The 19587-nt window shown below is 41.5% G+C and overlaps 1 protein-coding gene across 3 annotated transcripts in view; it reads right to left on the bottom strand.

Annotated features, from left to right (window-relative positions):
* Positions 1–19587, bottom strand: part of ttc39b (tetratricopeptide repeat domain 39B) — a 120142-nt gene that overhangs the window by 7306 nt on the left and 93249 nt on the right. For all 3 annotated transcript variants that reach the window (XM_072589134.1, XM_072589136.1, XM_072589135.1), the window contains 7 exons: positions 19095–19154; positions 17704–17865; positions 9989–10080; positions 7949–8069; positions 5057–5168; positions 2601–2718; positions 1241–1357 (listed from right to left, as the gene is read on the bottom strand). In XM_072589134.1, coding sequence (XP_072445235.1) covers positions 1241–1357; positions 2601–2718; positions 5057–5168; positions 7949–8069; positions 9989–10080; positions 17704–17865; positions 19095–19154 — 782 coding nt within the window. The remainder of the gene's footprint in view (positions 1–1240; positions 1358–2600; positions 2719–5056; positions 5169–7948; positions 8070–9988; positions 10081–17703; positions 17866–19094; positions 19155–19587) is intronic.

Genomic DNA, 19587 nt, shown 5'->3' with positions numbered 1-19587 from the left:
TTTTCACATTCAGATAGAAGCAGATACACAACTAGTTCTGGTGAAAATTTCCATCATTATAAGAGGGGTATTATCAGAAACAATAGCCTTCAATGTGTTCAGTGGGCCAGACCAATTCCTAATGCTATGCAGAATGAATCAAACTGACCGTATATCTGTGAAGGTAGTGTTTTTTTTCAGAGCAAATTTCAATAATTGAAATTAAAATATGTAGTTTTAATGAGGAAAGGTAAATAATTCAGATACATGTAGTGTACTAACAGAGACACCATCCTTTGAATGAAAATTTAAATCGAGGTCCCATAAGCCCTCTCCCCGAAAAGATCCCATGGCCCCACAAGAAGATCAACAGGGGTGGCCTGGTCAACACTTGCCACTTAATTAACATTATTAAAACAGATAGCTTTATAATTATTTCATTGAAGTTTGTGGAACATACTTGTATCTGTTACAAATTGACTGCCATGGATGTTGCCAGGGTTGGAGGATTTGAGCTATAGGGAGAGGCTGAACAGGCTGGAGCTGTTTTCCCTGGAGCGTTGAAGGCTGAGTGGTGACCTTATAGAGGTCTACAAAATTATGAGGGGCATGGATAGGGTAAATAGACAAAGTCTTTTCCCTGGAGTCGGGGAGTCCAGAACTAGAGGGCATAGGTTTAGGGTGAGAGGGGAAAGATATAAAAGAGACCTACGGGGCAAAATTTTCACACAGAAGGTGGTATGTGTATGGAATGAGCTGCCAGAGGATGTGGTGGAGGCTGGTACAATTGCCTCATTTAAGAGGCATTTGGATGGGTATATGAATAGGAATGGTTTGGAGGGATATGGGCTGGGTGCTAGCAGGTGGGACCAGATGGGGTTGGGATATCTGGTCGGCATGGACAGGTTGGACCGAAGGGTCTGTTTCCATGCTGTACATCTCTATGACTCTATAACATTTCACTCGCTATAGAATATTTTGGAACATCACAAGATCACTCAAGTTACTATCGGAAATTCAAATCTTCTCATTCTCTCTACTAGAGAAGAGGACCAGTGGTCAATTCAGATATCAGAGAAAAAGCCCATTCCAGCTACAGGATATAAAAAGAACAGATAATGCTCAATGGAACACTGGAATTCCAGTATGATTTTTGTTAATTGGTTTATCCCCCAGGTAGATAAAGGAAGAAGAAATGAAAAGCAATCAATTAATTATTCATAATACCGTTGTAAATTTAATATTTTTCTATGGCACTTACTTTGCAGTTTCAAAGTACATTCTGGCTTTATCGTTGTGTCCTTGCTGTTTGTATAACAATCCCATTTCATAAAGAGTAAATGGCACCAAATAATGGTCATATCTTATCCTCTTCTCACTACGTAAATAAAAAAGAAAGCTCAAATATTTACAAACACAATCCTGAATACACAACGATCAAAAAGCAAACTTTATGCATTTTAAAATATTCAAATCGACGCACTGCTGAAAAAATCTGAGTAGATTACCACAGTCCCAAATGTCACAGTAAATGAAAGTAAATCAAGTAAGTGTTTATTGTGAGTGTGAGAAGTGCAGAAGCCAAACAACCAGAAATCAACAATTTAAAACCTGTAGGAATAACATAAATCTGGAGATTCATACTCCTGATTATTTATTTACTTTTCTCAGTTGATCTCTAATAGTACCTTGTCTAATGCTGGATAGCAGAATGACTGCATTATCAAAATTAAAATCTTCAGTAAGGCATTTTAGGATTAGATGTTATTGTCATGTTTATTCAAATACAGAAATACAGGAGTACTAGTGTATAATGTCGCCATTCCTGGTGCCATCTTAGGTACAAAGGTATCAGGGTAAAAAATCTTAGATACGAAGTAGCAAAATATAGAAATAAAGTTAAACATCATTGTCCTTCTTAATATTAAGTAGAAAAATAAAGAAATAAAGTTTAAAGTTATACATTATAGTCAACTACATTTCCATTGCGGTCTACCAGTTTTATTTGCGAATGTTGTGCTTGAAGAAGAGCTAAATAAACCTTGGAATTGGCTTTGGCAATACAGAGCATGACAGCTGAAGAGAATAGGAGGTCAGTAAGGATCTGCCATCCCAGAGTGATCTTTGAATGAGGACCAATTTTGTGAGATTGCACGTGATAGTCAAAATCTGGCTGAGACATGTGTCATGACATATCTGAGCAGGTTGATTAAATATATCTACAGTCCTATGAAATGTTTTGGGCTGTTTCTTTTTGGCGAAACATGCTATATAAATGTAAGTCTCTGTTGCAAAGTATACACAAATTAATACACAATAGAGATTTAAACAGTATTACTGAGTATGATTGTGTTTCAATGCTGGTGTGAACGTATCCATTTAAATACTGAATAAATTCTTTCTTAGTAGAACATTTTTTAAAAATTAATTCGATTTTGCTGCACTTCTTTATTTAAGTTTATTTGGCTATAACTGCATGTTTTATCTGCTCATTCTATCAATTAACTATCTAGGGCCAGGCACTGACTATTCATTGATGTATCTCTATTCTGTCTGACAACATGATTATTTGATAAATGGGTTTTTTAAATCACTAGAAGTATTTCGACAAGTCACCTTACCTTTGAATCACCTGATTAAAGCAGAGCTCAGCTTGTAAGAGGCGGCCCAAATGCTTGAGACATAGCCCTTTCAGGAGCTGTACCAGACTCTCATCATCTGCTTGATATTCAACAGGCTCTTTGGAGGCAAGTGAATCATTACAATGAAGAAAGTTCAACAATTTTTGTAATTGAGATATTGATATTGTTACTGAAACTATCAGCTGTAATATCTGTTTTGTTACGCTATAGCTGACTGTATTTTGTCCTTAAATTTACATTTAATATCCTGCATATTCTGAATATGTCCTAATTGTATTTGCGTTCCCTACTAGAGTGCGTCCCCAACAGTACCCTTCCACTGACACTCTCATTCGTTTGGCCGAACTGGTCCTCACCCTTAACAATTTCTCCTTTGAATCCTCCCACTTCCTCCAGACCAAAGGCGTAGCCATGGGCACACGTATGGGCCCCAGCTATGCCTGTCTCTTTGTTGGCTATGTAGAACAGTTGATCTTCCGTAATTACACCGGCACCACTCCCCACCTCTTCCTCCGCTACATTGATGACTGCATTGGCGCCACCTCGTGCTCCTGCGAGGAGGTTGAGCAATTCATCAACTTCACCAACACATTCCACCCTGACCTTAAATTTACCTGGACTATCTCTGACACCTCGCTCCCCTTCCTGGACCTCTCCATCTCCATTAGTGACGACCGACTTGACACTGACATTTTTTTACAAACCCACTGACTCCCACAACTACCTGGATTACACCTTGTCCCACCCTATCTCTTGCAAAAATGCCATCCCGTATTCCCAATTTCTCCGCCTCCGCCGTATCTGCTCCCAGGAGGACCAGTTCCACCATAGAACACACCAGATGGCCTCCTTCTTTAGAGACCGCAATTTCCCTTCCCACGTGGTTAAAGATGCCCTCCAACGCATCTCGTCCACATCCCGCATCTCCGCCCTCAGACCCCACCCCTCCAACCGTACCAAGGACAGAACGCCCCTGGTGCTCACCTTCCACCCTACAAACCTTCGCATCAACCAAATCATCCACCGACATTTCCGCCACCTGCAAAAAGACCCCACCACCAGGGATATATTTCCCTCCCCACCCCTTTCCACCTTCCGCAAAGACCGTTCCCTCCGTGACTACCTGGTCAGGTCCACGCCCCCCTACGACCCACCCTCCCATTCTGGCACCTTCCCCTGCCACCGCAGGAACTGTAAAACGTGTGCCCACACCTCCTCCCTCACCTCTACCCAAGGCCCTAAAGGAGTCTTCCACATCCATCAAAGTTTCACCTGCACATCCACCAATATCATTTATTGTATCCGTTGCTCCCGATGTGGTCTCCTCTACAATGGGGAGACTGGGCGCCTCCTAGCAGAGCGCTTTAGGGAACATCTCCGAGACACCCGCACCAATCAACCAAACCGCCCCGTGGCCCAACATTTCAACTCCCCCTCCCACTCTGCCGAGGACATGGAGGTCCTGGGCCTCCTTCACCGCCGCTCCCTCACCACCAGACGCCTGGAGGAAGAACGCCTCATCTTCCGCCTCGGAACACTTCAACCCCAGGGCATCAATGTGGACTTCAAAAGCTTCCTCATCTCCCCTTCCCCCACCTCATCCTAGTTTCAAGCTTCCAGCTCAGTTACTGTCTCCTTGACTTGTCCGACCTGCCTATCTTCTTTTCCACCTATCCACTCCACCCTCTCCTCCTTGACCTATCACCTTCATCCCCTCCCCCACTCACCCATTGTACTCTATGCTACTCTCTCCCCACCCCCACCGTCCTCTAGCTTATCTCTCCATGCTTCAGGCTCACTGCCTTTATTCCTGATGAAGGGCTTTTGCCCGAAACATTGATTTCGCTGCTCGTTGGATGCTGCCTGAACTGCTGTGCTCTTCCAGCACCACTAATCCAGTATGAGCTCAACAATGCCAAGCCACATCAGTAACATCTGCCAGCTGGCTTTTCTTCAGATGTGGCCTTAGACAAAGTCAGGAAATTTAACTGAGATGAGCAGGGGAAAAAAAATTAACTGAGAGAGAGGCTGACACAAAGATCACTGATGAGTTTTGACAATGTACATCATTGTCCAATCTTAATATGTGTACTTCCCTGCAAAAGGCTACCAGGCATGAATTAGATTTGGTCAGTTTCTGAGGCAAAATTACTATTTCTCCAGTTATTGTAGCAGAGAATATCCAACGTAACCATATCTAAAGCAGGACCTTCCAGAATTTACTTCTAACTCTTTTATTGTTTCTGATGTATTTTTCTCTAATTATTCCACACGTTTAGCAATCCACAGAAAGAATTGATCAAACAATGCATTTCTCGCAGACCATTGAACTCAGCCAGGTAAGAAGGCAAGTGTTTTAGTCTGATTTGCTCTCTGAGTGATGTTTTTAAACATACTAGACATGTGCTTTGTGTGCAACATTACAATGTACTCACTGGGGTGATTTTGTAACTCTATTTCTTCCTTTTCTATTGTAACCAGCATGTTCTCAGTCAAGTCTGCTCGTTTACCCAGTATTGCAAATCCATTCCACACGTACATCATTTCCTGTCAGGGGAAATAGATTACAGTATTTATAAAATTAGTAATAATCAATAAATATTACCAAGTAATAGAATGAAATTGTATAATTCAAATCAAACTTCCAACTTGCAAAGGTTTCTTCCACAGCATCTTCCATCTTGCAATTTCTGCTGTCTTTTCGCAAAAGTGCAGCAGGTACAAGGGAATATATTTCCCTCTAGGTTTTTCGTCAAAATACACACTAAACTGTCTTGAACATTTTTCATCAAATTCTTTCACTGTCACTTAGTCAAAATTCTAGAACCGCTGACCCGACAGAGATGTGGAAGTACCTTCACCATATGGATCAACAGCAGTTTAAGAAACAACTAAGGATGGACAATACATGCCCATGTTGACAGCAATGCCCATCTTCTAAGAAAAAGATAACTAACGTCATTGCTTGAAGCTGGTTTTAATCTTTGCTTTAAATAACAAATAAAGCGTTAGTTGACTCGAACTAAGTTGTCTGGCAATACCTTTGACGATATGGTCATCAATCTGTTTGTTACCTTTGAATTAGCTAAACGAAATCTATTTATTCACATACTTTGGGCTGGACTGCTGGCTGGAGAGTCAGTGGGAGATCAGTGTCCCCTCCTTGAGAAGTGCCACTCAGGCCAGTAGTGAGTCTTTCCCCAATCTAGGACCCAAGGAATGGAAATCCTTCCTACCAAGAGCAGCTAGCTAATCACCACAGGGGAGGCTGTAGCTGTTACCAGAATGACACCTACTGGGTGCTTCAAGATTGAAGAGCGACCCAAGTGGCAGGTAAGAAATGGTGAGAGTGGTTTTGCAAGATAACGCTATTTATGATCAGTGGCAGGACATTGAAGGGTGGCTCTCAGCAGGACCACCCCACCCTCACCCACCCAACTCTGTTTGTTGATGTCACCTCCCTCGATCAGGTACTAACTGCCTTTGGTCAATACCACCACTGAAGGGATAAAGTTAAGTAGTCATTAATTGGCCACGTGAGGGCCTCAATTTGGAGGCAGGATGGGAGGTGATGGCATTCCGCCCCAACTTATAATGGCGTTGCATGGAGGAGTTCGACCCGGACTTTTATCCTGCTGGCATTTCTGTATCTTTTTGCAATGGACGCACAATATAGCAGCTAATATACTTGGGCAAATAATGGAGCACTGTAAATTAGGGAAACTCCTCATACAATGCATAGTCCACGATTCAACACTGCATTAGCAACATTTGACACATGGGACACACTGGCATCCATCAGTGGAGGGAGGGGGCATTTAATTGACTAATACCCCCAGCAATCAAAACTAGATTCAGGGCTCATACCACCCTTTTGCACTGTTGGTGTGCTGAAGTCAGGAGAACAAATATTGGGAAGACTAATATCCTGTTCTGCTCAGAATTTACTATCATCATACTTGCAGCGAGTCCTTTCCTTCACTATCCCTGGATTTTTAGACTCCCACTTATTCTAGTTAATTCATTAATGGATTTTATTTAGTTGGGGGAGTGCAAATTTCAAAATTAAACATCATAAAGGCACTAAGATTCCATTTGTCCAAATTGGATACCTCAGCTTCAGACTGTTTCACTGGAAAGACAGAGGCTGAGGGGTAACCTGATAGAGGTCTACAAAACTTTGAGGGCATAGATAGGGTGGATAGTCAGAGGCTTTTTCCCAGGATGGAAAGATCAACTACAAGAGGGAACAGGTTCAAGATGGGAAGGGGAAAGTTTAGGTGAGAAGTGGAGGCAAACTGTTTCACACAGAAAGTGGTGGGTGCCTGGACCACATTGCCAGTGGAGGTACGTTAGCAGCATTTAAGGTGTATCTTGGTAGACACATGAATAGGAAGCGAATAGAGGGATAGAAACCACGTATGGGCAATAAGAACCAGGTCCAAATAAGGACTAGGAATCGGCACAGGGCCAAAGGTGGACCAAAGGGCCTGTTCCTATGCTGTATTATACTGTAATGCATCATAGTAAACATAGTAGAGGAAATCAGCTTTTACAGCGAAAAGCTTCAAAATGAGTTGTTAAACAAAAACACTGGATAATGATTCAGATCTGAACACACCAATTTTAACAAAAACAACATTTCTAAATCCAGTTTTCTACATGATGAAGTTCCAATGCACATAACTGTGCATTTTTCCGGAGGAATGTATTAATCTTAATTGCATGGAGAATGAGTTAATTCCTGAATTATGGGCAAATGGTCACAAAATAAATTTTGTGGATACAGAACAAGAATAGGCGGCATGGTGGCTCAGTGGTCAGCACCGCTGCCTCACAGCACCACGGACCTGGGTTCAATTCCCGCCTCAGGTGACTGACTGTGTGGAGTTTGCACATTCTCCCCGTGTCTGTGTGGGTTTTCTCCGGGTGCTCCAGTTTCCTCCCACAGTCCAAAGATGTGCAGGTCAGGTGAACTGGCCAGGCTAAATTGCCCATAGTGTCAGGGGTATATGTGGGGTAAGGGAATGGGTCTGCTGTTCAGAGGGTCGGTGTGGACTTGTTGGGCTGAAGGGCCTGTTTCCATAATGTAGAGATTCTAATCTTCTAAATTTTGTGAAATCCCTCTTCCAACAGGGAAACTTGCTAGACCTGAGTGAAGATTGAAAAAGGAGTCATTCCTGTTCAATGGGTCTCAGTACATTCAACCAATAACTTAATACTTCAGCTTCTGACCCGACAGATTTGAGGCATTACCCCTCCCAGCCTACTTATCTTAAAAACTTATTTCGTCTGAAAAATGTGCATCAAAACAAAAAATTCCTCACCAGCAAAGGCACAGCCAGTTTAACAGGGTTTGGTGACAAATAGCGCCTGGCTTTTCTCACTGCAAACTTCTCTGTGGGTATAGATTTTCCAGCAATTCGCTGCTTCAGACCTTCAACTTTTCTGCAATCCAAATAAAAGTCATGGATCAGAAGATTCAATAATCAAAGAAATATTGCAATTCTTCATGAAAAAAAAGATATTTTGGTTGCAGAAAGAGAACAACAGCAACACATTGCAGTCATGGTGTGGTGTGGTAAATCCTCCAAAATGCTTCACTGTGCTTTCGACAGTATCATTGAGAGTTGGGAGGAGATGCAGAGGAATGGAGGTTAGATTCAGTGTTAGTTTTAGAGCTATGGACAAGATTAGGCAAGCAAATTGAAATGAATAGCTTTTTCTAAGAGCCAACAGAATCTCAGTGAGCTGTACTGCCTTACAGCGTACTCTTAAAATTCAAGAAGAAGAATAGAAATTAAGTTCGATGCAACTGCAGGATTGAAAACAGGATGCAGGCTAGCTTCAGTGCCACACAGAAAGATATAGAAGCGGATGGAGGAGAAAGGAATCTAACTTTGTTCTTGAGTACAGTACCTGGGAAAAGGTGAAAGACAATGGTGCCAACATTTGATTTTGTCTACAATATCTGCAGGACTTAACAAGTTAGACCTAATACATTATTTAGGGTGCTTTTCTTGAATTTGTTAAAAAAAGCACAATTAATTCTTGGGATCACTGCATGATCCTCAACTGCTCATCATAGTTAAATCAAAGAAAAAAACTTATTAAACAATCTCCTCAGTTGGCCATGTATCAGAAAGAAATGGTGGAACACAATGCAGTACTTAAAAAATCTCAGCCAGAATTTCAATCAGGTAACCCGAGACTGCAAATAGTTTTGTTTGGGCAGCCTTCCTATTTGAGGAACTAAATGTTTGCCACAAGTGATGCTGATCAGCTGCAGACCATTTCATTCATACATTACTTCAACAATTTAGCAGGACTTATTCACTTAATGGTAAGGTCCTAGGGAGTGCTGCTGAACAAAGAGACCTTGGAATGCAGCTTCATAGCTCCTTGAAAGTGGAGTCGCAGGTAGATAGGATAGTGAAGAAGGCGTTTGGTATGCTTTCCTTTGGTGGTCAGAGTACTGAGTGCAGGAGCTGGGAGGTCATGTTTCAACTGTCCATGATATTGGTTACTGGATTAGTGGTGCTGGAAGAGCACAGCAGTTCAGGCAGCATCCAACGAGCAGCAAAATCAACGTTTCGGGCAAAAGCCCTTCATCAGGAATAAAGGCAGTGAGCCTGATGCATGGAGAGATAAGCTAGAGGAGGGTGGGGGTGGGGAGAGAGTAGCATAGAGTACAATGGGTGAGTGGGGGAGGAGATGAAGGTGATAGGTCAAGGAGGAGAGGGTGGAGTGAATAGGTGGAAAAGATATTGGTTAGGCCACTGTTGGAATATTGTGTGCAATTCTGGTCTCCTTCCTATTGGAAAGATGTTGTGAAACTTGAAAGGGTTCAGAAAAGATTTACAAGGATGTCGCCAGGGTCGGTGGATTTGAGGGAGAGGTTGAATAGGCAGGGGCTGTTTTCCCTGGAGTGTCAGAGGCTGAGGGGTGACCTTATAGAGGTTTATAAAATCATGAGGGGCATGGACAGGATAAATAAATCAAGTTTTTTCCCTGGCTTGGGGGAGTCCAGAAATAGCGGGCATAGGTTTAAGGAGAGAGGGGAAAGATATAAAAGAGATCTAAGGGGCAACGTTTTCACACAATGGGTGGTACATGTATGGCATGAGCTGCCAGAGGAACTGGTGGAGGCTGGTACAACTGCAACATTTAAAAGGCATCTGGATGGGTATATGAACAGAAAGGATTTAGAGGGATATGGGCCAGGTGCTGGCAGGTGGGACTAGATTGGGTTGGGATATCTGGTCGGCATGGCTGAGTCGGACCAAAGGGTCTGTTACCTTGCTGTACATCTCTATGACTTTATATCAAGACAGAACTCTGATAATGATAATTAAACACTCACTCACCTGAACAGCTCTTCCACTTTCTCGCCTGTGTTTTGAATGTCTTGTTCAGGGAGCATGCTGAGAATTGCAGCTTTCTGAAACATGTAGATTGCCTGCAGCAACAGTAGTAATCTCATGTCAGAGGTCTTCCACCTTTACTGGACAACATGATATTCTACCATTTATTAAAGGGCATCTGCAACTGATTTTAAAATGTTTCTTGGATTTACATTCACAAAATGATAGACACATTTCACATATCATATAACTTATCATCATTTTCTTTATTTAAATATTACAAAGAACTGGCATTGATAAAGAACTTTCATGACCTGAAGATCTTGTGCATATTTGTGCAAAGTGCCATTATTGCAATGAAAATCAAACAGATAATCTGTTTTGTTGCAGTTGGTTAAATATTGGATAGGGATAGGGGAGGCTGGCCTGTTTTTCTTCTGTAGTGCTCTGGGAGTGTCTAAGACCAAATGAGAGGTGTTGTGCTTTTATATCTCCTGTGAATGGTAAAAATAAAGTCGCTATAGTCTGACCAGACCATGGGGCTGCTCTCTCATAAGAGATAGATGACTGGTGGTGGTTTAATCTGAGGGTCTCCATGCCTCAGGCGAGGGGAGAAGTTGAGGAGCAGAGTCCTCAGATTGTGTGGGAATTGAACCCACATTGTTGGTGTCACTTCTGTCAAGGTCAGCATCTCAAACAGAGCAGTAATCTCTACATTAAAGTGACTGCACATGAACAATTGCTGCTCAAAAAGCGATAAAGGAAACTGATTTTAACAAAATTATAATTTTAATTGGAAAATGCATTTCTTCCTAATTCATTTTAATAAGTTCATTAAATTCAGAATAGAAGAATTTTAAATCATTAGTTCAGTTGTAAGTTAAACAATTAGTAGCTGATGATTATTGTGTGGAAATAGAACAATGATATTTGAAATGGCTTTGTTGACACTGGCTAAGTTAAAACACCTACACTGCCACGTGTCTCTGCAAGTGCTTTTTCTCGTCTGCAAAATCAATTTGCATTAGAGTATTTTGGCATCCATATACTGTATAGCCAGCAAATAATAGTATTAGTTATCAGATGTGTTTATGAAAGTCAAGCAAGCTTTTGCCAGTGGTGTTATTTACATCCTTGCAAGATCCTTGCTCCACAAAGCATTTTACAACATAGGTTTTGTATTATATTCCTGCAGAAGTTTCAACTTCAACCACTTTACACCAGCTGTCATGAAATCACAAGAAATGGAGCCTGAGTAGGGCTTTTAGCCTACTGAACCTGCCCTATCATTCAATAATATAATTGCTGATCTTCTAAATTAATTTCCCTTTGTCAATTTCCCTCAATTTCCTTTTGTTTTAAAATCCACAAGTCTAACCACTTATGATTTGAATATACTCAGCAACTCAACATCCACTGTCCTTTGCAGTAGGGAATTCCAAAAGTTTACAAACATTTCAATGAAGAAATTTCTCCCCATCCCAGTTTTAAATGACAATCCTTATGCTGAGACTGTGATACCTAGGGTGTAATTGATCTTTCCCAGGAGGGAAATGAAGGCAAATAATTGAGCAAGTTGACCTTTAACAGCTACGGCCTTCTTACCACCTCAGCAATTAAGGGCTAGGTGAGAAGATCCAAAGGTAATTTTCTTGACTCCATCACCATTTAAGGCCTTCACGTGGGTAACTAATGGCCATTTAAGGGCCTCAACCCACCAAGAGCCTAACTACCTGCCTTCCTGGCAGGTGAAAAAAAATACTGGAAAAATAGAATGGGGTATAAGGAGTCTTCAATTGACCCAGTCTCAGGTAAGTTGGAAATGGGGATGAAGGGCAATGGTCACAGGAGTGGTCATGGAAAATGAACCCCATTACCTTGCCTCCAGGTAAGAGGGAGCTGCTTTTCTTGTATAGGGAAACTTTTGGACTGGGGAGAAGATGCCAAGCTGTTAGACTAAGCTCAGATGGCAGCTGCCCAGGGAGGTGAGGACGTGTCTGTCTGAGGTGGCCCTAAATAGGATCGCTGAAGATAGAGGGATAGAAGTAGAAAACTGAAGGAATGTCCATCTCTTTCAAAAGCAGCTCTAGCATAACAGAGGGAAGATTATGAGTAATTGAATGTAGGTCAATCATGATGCTGGTAGAATCAAGAACAAGAGAGGTTATATTAAGGGTGACAGAAGGAAATTCAAATTCTAATTCTAATCTAATCTATAGTGATGGGGACCACGGGAGGTGTCCGAAATGGATCATTCACTCAAAACTTCTATCTTTAAAAAAACTGGGCGGCACGGTGGCACAGTGGTTAGCACTGCTGCCTCACAGCGCCAGAGACCCGGGTTCAATTCCCGCCTCACGTTCTCCCCGTGTCTGCGTGGGTTTCCTCCGGGTGCTCTGGTTTCCTCCCACACTCCAAAAGATGTGCAGGTCAGGTGAATTGGCCATGCTAAATTGCCCGTAGTGTTAGGTAAGGGGTAGATGTAGGGGTATGGGTGGGTTGCGCTTCGGCGGGGCGGTGTGGACTTGTTGGGCCGAAGGGCCTGTTTCCACACTGTAAGTAATCTAAGTAATCTAATCTAATGATGGTTCAAAGGCCCATGTTGACAGAGGTGCAGGTACTAAGGAGCCACACTGTGGTGACTATGTGTGCAATTAAATATGGCGTACAGATCTTCAAACAACCTAGGATCACAAAATTGGTGATCTCCTTCCTACCCGTCACACAACTAGCCCCTTGAAATCCATGGCATTTGTCTAGCCACTGTTTAATTTTGTGTAACCAGATGTTCCACTTCTGAGCTCAAGTCCTGTTGCTGGGATACTCGTTGCTACAACAAGATTCTGTCTCTGTTCTGTTTGAATTAGATCACGTCTCATTCTTTTAAGTTCTATACACAACAGCCTAAATTACCTTAATCCCTCCTTACAGGATAATCTTCTCAGACCAAGAATTAGTATAGTCATTCTTGATTGCACTCCCTCTAAGGCAATTAAGTTGATCCTTCCTAAAGAGACCAAAACTTTACTCAGTAGGCTGTAAGATTTATTTTCTCTGAAACCCTGTGATAAAGGCCAACAGACCACAAACATTGCTGCCCAACTACTTTTTGTACCTGCGTGCTAATTTTCTGTGATTCATGTGGAGGACATCCAGGTCCCATTGAATATGAAGACTTATCAGCTTCTCACTATTTTTCTTACTAAAGTGGATGACTTCAAATTTCTTTACATACATTCCAGCTGTCGCATACTTGTTCATTAATTTAACCTGCCTACCTAATGCCTTTGCAGCACCTGTGCATTTTCCTTACTGTCAGCGTTAGCAAACTTGGATACTTCCAGTGTCCTATGTCATTAATATAGATTGTATCTAGCTAAGGCCCAATCATTGATCTTTGCACTACACTGATAGTTAGTCTGCCAACCTGACAATAATTAGTTCATGGTCAGAATGGCTATACATCACCCATTTTCTCATGAGCCCAAACATTGTATAATAATCGCTTGGCCAGCATGTTTGAAAATACATATATTCTACATTCACTAAATTCCCCTATTCAGCCAACAGCTTAAATCCTCAAAAACTGTGAAGATTTATCAAACACAATTTCTCTTTCATAGGTTAGTGTTGATTTCTTTCAACGCATCCTGATTTTTTTGAGTGTTCTGTAATCCCCACATAATAAGCTCCAGCATTTACCATTCAGCTTATACCAGTTAACTAAGCTATAACTTCCAGTTCTCTCACTCCCTCACTTTTTGATCAGCAGGATGTCTGCTACCTTCAACCTTCAAATCCACTGGGACCACACCAGTCTCTAAGAGACTTTGGTTTCAGTGTATCTACTATCTCAGTAAACATCCTTGAAAATTCTTGGGTGTAGGCAATCAGTTCCAAAGATTTGTCAAGCTTTAGTCTCTTTAATCTTCCCAGTACATTTTTTCTATGAATGCAGTTATGTTTGAGCCCCTCATTTTGTACAGGATCTTTGATTCTGCTTATTTCTAGACTATGTTTTCTTTTTGTCTTCCAACATAATAAGTATATCGGAAATGTGAGCAGGAGTAGGCAATTCAGCCCTACAATGACTGAGACAATGTATTTGTTAAATGTCTGCCATTTCTTTTTTTTAAAATTCACTTGTAGGTTATGGGTGTCACTGGCCAGCCAGCATTTATTGTTCATCCCTAGTTTTTTGCCTTTGAGAAGGTGGTGGTGAGTTGCTTCATTGAAGCATTGCAGTCCATGTGCTGTAGATGGACCCACAGTGCCGTTAGGGAGGGAATTCCAGGATTTTGACTCTCCATCAGTGGAGGAACACCAACATATTACAAATCAGGATGGTGAGTGACTTGGAGGGGAACTTGTAAGTTGTGGTGTTCCCATGTATCTGCAGCCTTTTCCTAGATGGAAGTGTCCATGGGTTTGGAAGATGCTATCCAAGGATCTTTGGTGAATTTTTGCAAAGCATCTTGTTGATAGTGGCAGCAGTGTGTACTGAGCATCAGTAGTGGAGGGAATGGATGCTTGTGGATGTGGAACCAATCAAATGGGCTGCTTTAACCTGGATGGTGTCAAGTTTCTTGAGTATTGTTGGAGCTGCACACATCAGCATCTGGGGATTATTCTATCACACTCCTGACTTGAGCCTTGTAGATGGTGGACAAGCTTTGGGGAGTGACTCAGCACAGCAATCCCAGCCTCTGACTTGCTCCTGTAGCCACTGTATTTGTATGGGGAGTCCAGTTGAGTTCCTCGTCAACTGTAACTCCCAGGATATCGATAGATTCAGTAATACTAATGCCATTGAATGTTAAGGGCCAGTGGTTAGATTGTTGCTTATGGAAGATGGTCATTGCCTGGCATTTGTGTGGCATGAATGCTACTTTCCATTTGTCAGTCCAAGCCTAGATACTGTAGGATGTGGGTGTTCCTGGCTGACCAGCATTTATTTGTCCAAGTCTTGTTGTAGTTGGACATCACCTGCTTCAATATCTAAGGAGTCGTGAATGGTACTGAACATTGTGCAATCATTGGTGACCATTTCCACTTCTAACGTTATGATGGAGGGAAGGTTATTGAGTAAGTAGCTGAAGATGTCAGGGCTAGGATACTATCCCAAGGAGCTCTTGTAGAGAAGAGCTGGATGACTGACCTGCAATAACCACGACCATCTTCCTATGTGCCAGCAAAATCTCCAAGCAGCAGAGAGTTTATCCCTGATTCCCACTGATTCCAGTTTTGCTCAGGCCCCTTAATGCCACACTCAGTCAAATGCAGTCTTGGTGCCAAGGGATCTCACTTTTACCCTTACCTCTAGAATTCAGCTCTTTTGTCCATGTTTCAACAAAGGCTGTAATGAAACCAGGAACTTAATGGCCCTGGCAGAACCCAATTTTGCACAGCCCCCAGGAGGAAGGAAGGAGAACCTTCCCATTGACTTTTCCGGTGTTTAGTTTGACATCAGGTAATCCATCCAGTTTCATTTCTTTATTGAGACTTTGTAGCAATTGATACAACTGAGTGGCTTGCTAGGCCATTTCAGAGAGTAGCTGGGAGTCAACCTCATTGCTTATGTCTCATTATAGTTGCTCCTGTATCTAGGGCATCCAAATTTACTCATTAATTTCTTCCTTTTTGTTTTTACACATTGTCAGTTTACACTGATTCCTATTTTCTTTTAATTTATCAGTCACTGTCCGTCTTTGCTGAATTTTAAAATCCATCCAATCCTCAGGCTTACACTTTTACATCATTATCATCTTCCTTTAACAAAATACTACCTTTAACTTCTCATTAGATTTGATTGTGCTGTATTTATCTTTATTTCTTATAACCACTGCAAATTATGAATGATTTATTTAAATATTCCCAAAACCTAGTTTCCCAATCTACCTCAGACAACCATGCCATCATATCCACATGCCTTTTTTTGTTCAGTTTTAAGACCATAGGACAGAATTTTCCAAGGCAACCTAGAGGTTTTAGGCAAACTAGTTAATTGGGCAAGACAAAACTTCTTTCCTGACGGCACATTAAAGTTTTACTATTAAGTTGTCAGAAACTTTCACATTAGTCTGTATTCCAGACCAAACCCCTTTTTGCAATCATTAGCATGTCATGACTATTCATCACCAGCCCAGGCCACCGAGTGTGGCATCAAGACCTCCACTGGGATTGGGCTCACATGTGCATAACCTATCAGTTGAAAATAGGGAGCCCATGTATTCACAAACCCCAGCCCCAACAACATACAGACCTCCTGTATCTGACAGGATAAACTTCTTCCTTCAAACTTGCATAATTACAAACTTCTTAACTAACCTGGCTCTTTCATAACCAAGCTGTTTCTTTGTTCAAAGATTTGTAGCACCGGGGAGTGAAGTTTCTCCATCTGGATTAGTTCATGAGAGAGCTCAGTCATATGCAGTCTGGCTTGTGGTTAGTCAACAATTAGCGTCTATGGTAATGCCTGACTAGGCCCACTAGCCTGTCTAGCAAATACATGAGATTAATACACTGGTGGACGTCAGCAAGGCTAAACAAAGGCAGGGAAGTGGATTGCTAAATGAAGCTTAACTCAAAATGCCACCTTTGTATTGCACCCTTGTCCCACGCAAGCCTTTAATGAAAAGCAGTGAGGTGTATTCATTCTGCCAGGTGGAATGAAATGTCAGTGAGCTGATGGTACACGAGCATTGTATATCCTTTTATGAATCGAATGTGAACCAAAGTAAATGTGAAAGTAAAGTAGTACCACGTTGATAGCTGCAATGAAGTGACAGACATTGTTTTTAAGGGGTGGCATGATGGCTCAGTGGTTAGCACATTCTCCCCAGTGTCTGCGTAGGTTTTCTCCCACAATCCAAAGATGTGTAGGTCAGGTGAATTTACCATGCTAAATTGCCCATCGTGTTAGGTGCATTAGTAAAGGGTAAATATAGGTTAAGGGAATAGATCTGGGTGGGTTACTCTTCAGAGGGTCGGTGTGGATTTTGTTGGGCTGAAGGGCCTGTTTCCATACTGTCAGAAATCTAATCTGTCTGTACATGAGGCATCTCATGGACCTGCCTACCACCCAGCTTGTGTGTGACAATCCTGTACAATGGCCTCTTGTTGGCGTGCCGAAGGAAAAGAAACTCCCTTTTCACTTGGACAGCTATCAGGAGCAACTTCTAGGAAGGCATCTCTGAAGTGTGGCACTACTTTTTTCCTGGTCTTGGACACAGCAGAGGTGGGCGAGGGTGATGAGCAGAGGTTGACTGAAGCTTCTGGGCGAGATGAATGCTGTTAAGTATGTGAACCAGATTTTGGAGCACAGAAACTCCTGGCGGACTTCAGAACCACCTGGCCAGTTAGCCCTAAAAGCTGGTGTTCTGTTCACACACCATCAGAGAACAACATAATCACAATGGAAACCTGATCTACCCCAAGCAGCTATCCCTTCCAGCTTTTACACTCATATCCAAATTTAGTCTCATAAAAAAAAACCTAGAAGTGGAATTTAGTAAATCAATCTCAAACTTAATTTCAGCCTGGATTTCAGATTGGATCTTGGATTCCAACATACTTCAACACTTACACTGCAATATAGTATTTTAACATTCTATCACAGGGAAATAGGCAAATAGAATGTAGCTAAATTCAAAACTGTCTTAATTAGACAGACAGGCTCCAAGAACATCTGCACAGCACTTGCGTACAAATGTACTTACCTGAGACCACCGGCTTTCCTTACACAGGAGGTCTGCAAAGTGATATGCCTTCAGCCACAGCTGCTGAAAGCAGTAACTCCACATTAGCTCCCAGTAACAGAGATGATGAATCTGTCTCCACTCTTCCTGAGCTGCAATACATTCCTCGAACTTTGTCTGAGCCTAAGTTTCCATTAGAAAAATGTGAAAAGAACACGTAATCAAGATGAACTAAGAGCAAGGTCGAGAAAGATTTGCATTCAGGTACTATTTTTCATAGCCTCAGAACATTCCAAGATAATCCCTGGCCAATGAACTACTGTTAACGTGTTGGCAGTTTTGTACCAAATGGGAGACCCAGTAACGAAGCTGTGTCCAGCAAGCTCCCACAAACATTTCAGATTTTCTTTTCTCCCAGAAGAGAAATTACTGCCTAGAATATTGAAGAGAAGAAATCTGCTCTGCTTCCAAATACAGCACGTTCTGATGTAACACAATAATTCTGTTCTCGTGCGATCTCACATTATAAGAAAATCGAGCAATAGTCATGCCATTTAAACTAATGGGGCCAGAATCGCATTATTGCCAATATAGGTAAGGAAAATTTGTGTTCTACAAATAAGGGTCTAAATTCTTCAATTGCGTTAAAGCCAATTTGCATTGAAGAAACACGTGTTATTATGAGAACCGACTCTTCTGTAGTTTATATCACGTAGTGTTTTATCTTCACATTAGATTAGGATTGAAGGCTAATACTGTCTGCCCACTGAACCCACTCATTCTAGTTTGAGGTTTAGCAGGCTGTTGAAACTCAAATTTACATCAGAACATTAAAAAAAATCCCTTAAAACATAACTCAATCTCAAAATCCTTTCCATAAAGAGAAATTCAGAGGAAAACAAAATAGTGCTCAAACATTACAAGCACCGCCCCCCCCCCCCCCCCCCCACAAGAATATGTCACAACAACCAAGTAACTTCTGAAACACTGTTAGACTGTAAGAAAGAGGATCGGGAAGGAGGCATTGGGCCCCTCGACCCTGGTCCGCCATTCAACAGGTGCATGGATTATTTAACATCCCTCACATCCACTTTCCTGCCCATTCCCTACTTCAGAAAATCCAGCTGCCAACTGCATCAAAAATTAAAATTACTGGCTCCAGTCTAGAGTTCAGCCAATTTGGTCAAGCTGACAAACCCTTCTAACTTAACAACACAGTAAGAAAGCAAGTCCTGTATGAGGAGAGTATAAGCCCCAAAATTACAGTAAAGCACATAAATTATACAAAGTAAATCTCACTAACACAGTCCACAGGTTATTAAATAGAATGTTATGAACTGAACACATACCAAATCAACATTTGAATTGGTCATACATTTTGCAACATTCAAAATGAAATTAAAAAAACTCACAATTTCAAAGTTTCCCCTGAGTACTTTTATTCTTGCTGAATAAAACAATATAATGGAGCCCTAAAGGCAAAGGACAAAGCTTATTATTGACATCACGTATGCAACAAAATATTCAATTAATGGTCTGCAGAATTTTCAAATATATAATTTACTGCATTGTTGAATAATAAATTCCCTAAAAACTAATCACCGAGCGACATGACTGGAAAATTAGTGAATATCTACACTTGAACTGCAAAATGCAATGCTCTAAGACATATACCTTGTATTGAAAACAAAGTAAAGAAAGGAAATAAAATAAATGAAAGAGGAAGAGAGAACTCTAAGAAGTTCAGGGCATCTGAAATGTCAACTAAGTTCTTTTGATGTGTAGGTCCCATTGTAATGTAGGAAACATAACAGTCAGTTTGTTTACTACTATCAGGACCTGTCTAATGGCCATTGCCAGTGATACAGCAGGTTGGAATTTAAATCTTCTTCACCATGAAGTTGC

The sequence above is a fragment of the Chiloscyllium punctatum genome, chromosome 2 (genome assembly GCF_047496795.1).
Source record: "Chiloscyllium punctatum isolate Juve2018m chromosome 2, sChiPun1.3, whole genome shotgun sequence".
NCBI lineage: Eukaryota > Metazoa > Chordata > Chondrichthyes > Orectolobiformes > Hemiscylliidae > Chiloscyllium > Chiloscyllium punctatum.
Note: the sequence above shows the minus strand (reverse complement) of the source record. Positions and strands in the feature narration are given on the sequence as shown.